The 1,818-nt window shown below is 64.2% G+C and overlaps 1 protein-coding gene across 1 annotated transcript in view; it reads right to left on the bottom strand.

Moving 5' to 3' along the window:
• SYT7 (synaptotagmin 7) overlaps positions 1-692 on the bottom strand; it is a 15,180-nt gene extending 14,488 nt beyond the window's left edge. Inside the window, exons 1-2 of the mRNA XM_017728615.1 lie at positions 615-692; positions 10-129 (exon numbers count right to left, since the gene is read on the bottom strand). Of these exons, the coding sequence (XP_017584104.1) occupies positions 10-129; positions 615-692 (198 nt within the window). The remainder of the gene's footprint in view (positions 1-9; positions 130-614) is intronic.
• Between the last annotated feature and the right edge of the window lie 1,126 nt (positions 693-1,818).

Below are 1,818 nucleotides of genomic sequence, written 5' to 3'. Positions count from 1 at the left end.
GCCTCTCGCCATTTTCCGCTGGCACCACTGGCAGATCCCGCAGAGGACGATGGTGACGCTAAGGCTGACGGTGATGATGGCTGAGACCAGGAGGACGTCGCGGGAGGGGGTCCCTGGGGGGAGCAGAGCACAGAGGGGGGGTCAGACCTAAATCCCGGGGTGTTCCCGGCGTGCGTGGGGGTACAGGGAGGGAAAACGCAGGGAAGGCGGTCCAACAGGCTCCGACCCCGTCGTGTCACGGTGGCCACCTCCGTGGCTTCCGGGCTCCAGAGGAGCCTGTCCTGGGAGGAATCCGGCCCCGAGCGCTTCCCGGGAGCTCAGGATGGAGTTTTAATCCCCGCCGGCACCCTGGGAGCGCTGGCACGGCCGGCAAAGGCCGCGGTGCTGCTTTGTGAGCCAATCCCACACGGATTCATCCCAAACGGCAATGCAGACCTGCCCCTCCCCAGCCTGGCCGTGGGGACAACCTTGGGGATCCCAAAAGTGTGGGAAGGACCCATCCGCCTCATCCAGCACTTCCGCTCACACCCATGCTCCCAAGCATGCGGAATGACCACCGTGGGATGAGAATGCGGACCCAAGGTGGCTCGGAGGGGCCCAGTGGGACCCCAAACCGGCTCCGCCTTGTCTCCAGGCAGGATCGCTGTGGATGCTCCCCCTCCCGCCGTGCCCGCTGGGATGGGATTGTCCATGGCGGGAGCCCCAGCTGGCGGCGGGAGGCGGCGAGGCCGGAGCAGCGCCGGGAGCGGTGCTGCAGTATAAATATTAAACAATAGATGTTAATAATTAATTCGCCCGCAGACCTTGTTATTGTAACGAAATTTCCCGGCGGCTCCGAGGCCGGGCTGAGTCAGAGTGGACCGGGAGGGGGGATCAGGGCTCTGGAATCGCCGCCGGCACGTGCCGAGGCACCCGCAGCTCCCACATCCCCGCTGGAAGCAGACGAGCAAAGGGGATGGTGACCGTGAGGGGGAGATTTATAAAAAATTCCTTCAGGAGAAGAAGAGGGCGGGATGAGGTGGGGGTGGTTTTGGGGACCCGTCCCCCCTGCAGCACCCGCGCTCCCTCCATCCAAAGGCAGCTCCTCCATCGCTCCCGGATCACGAGGAGCTGTGTATAAAACTCACGTAGCAACTGTTGCCTAGGAGGGAATTTGGGACCAGCCCTTAATTTCCAACATTTATAAACCCCGGCTGGATAAGCTGCCGGGGGAATGGGAAGCAGCCGGCACGGCCGGAGAGCGCCGGGCACCCCTCCTGGGGTCGGACCCCGACCAGTTCAAGTGGCACCTGGGCGTACTGGGCGGGCTGGGAATTGGGATGAGCCCTCCTTGCCCCCCCGCTTGGCGCTCCCTGCTCCAGCTTGGGAACACCGTGACCCCTCTGGCTTATCCCGGAGCTCCAACAGATCCCTCGGTCCTCGTAGGGGTCAAGTTCATCCTCAAATTAATCTGGAGACAGGGAATCAAAGGAGAAGGCGAGGGGAGGCGTGGGCACTGCGGAAGCCACCACGGCCGTGGCGGTGGCCAGAGAGGGACATCAGTGAGCGCCGGTTCCCGGAGCCAAATTCCCCGCGCCGGGGTGCCACCACAGCCCCAAACCTGGCGTCACCCCACGATCCTGACGGACGCGCCAGCGGGATCCTGCCCGGGGGGCTCCGGGGGTGTCCCTGTGCACGGGGCGGGCCCGGCCCTTCCCGGTGGGATCACACCGTGTCCCCTGGGCGGGGGGAGCGATTCCGGCCCCCAGGCTGCGCCGCCCTCAGCATGACTTAAATGACTCGTTTTCCAGGCAATTAGCTCTCGGTTAATTAAAGACT

This window comes from Corvus brachyrhynchos, unplaced genomic scaffold (genome assembly GCF_000691975.1).
Source record: "Corvus brachyrhynchos isolate BGI_N302 unplaced genomic scaffold, ASM69197v1 scaffold1103, whole genome shotgun sequence".
NCBI classification, from domain to species: domain Eukaryota; kingdom Metazoa; phylum Chordata; class Aves; order Passeriformes; family Corvidae; genus Corvus; species Corvus brachyrhynchos.
The sequence above is the reverse complement of the archived record's forward strand: the minus strand, read 5'-3'. Positions and strand labels throughout refer to the sequence as shown.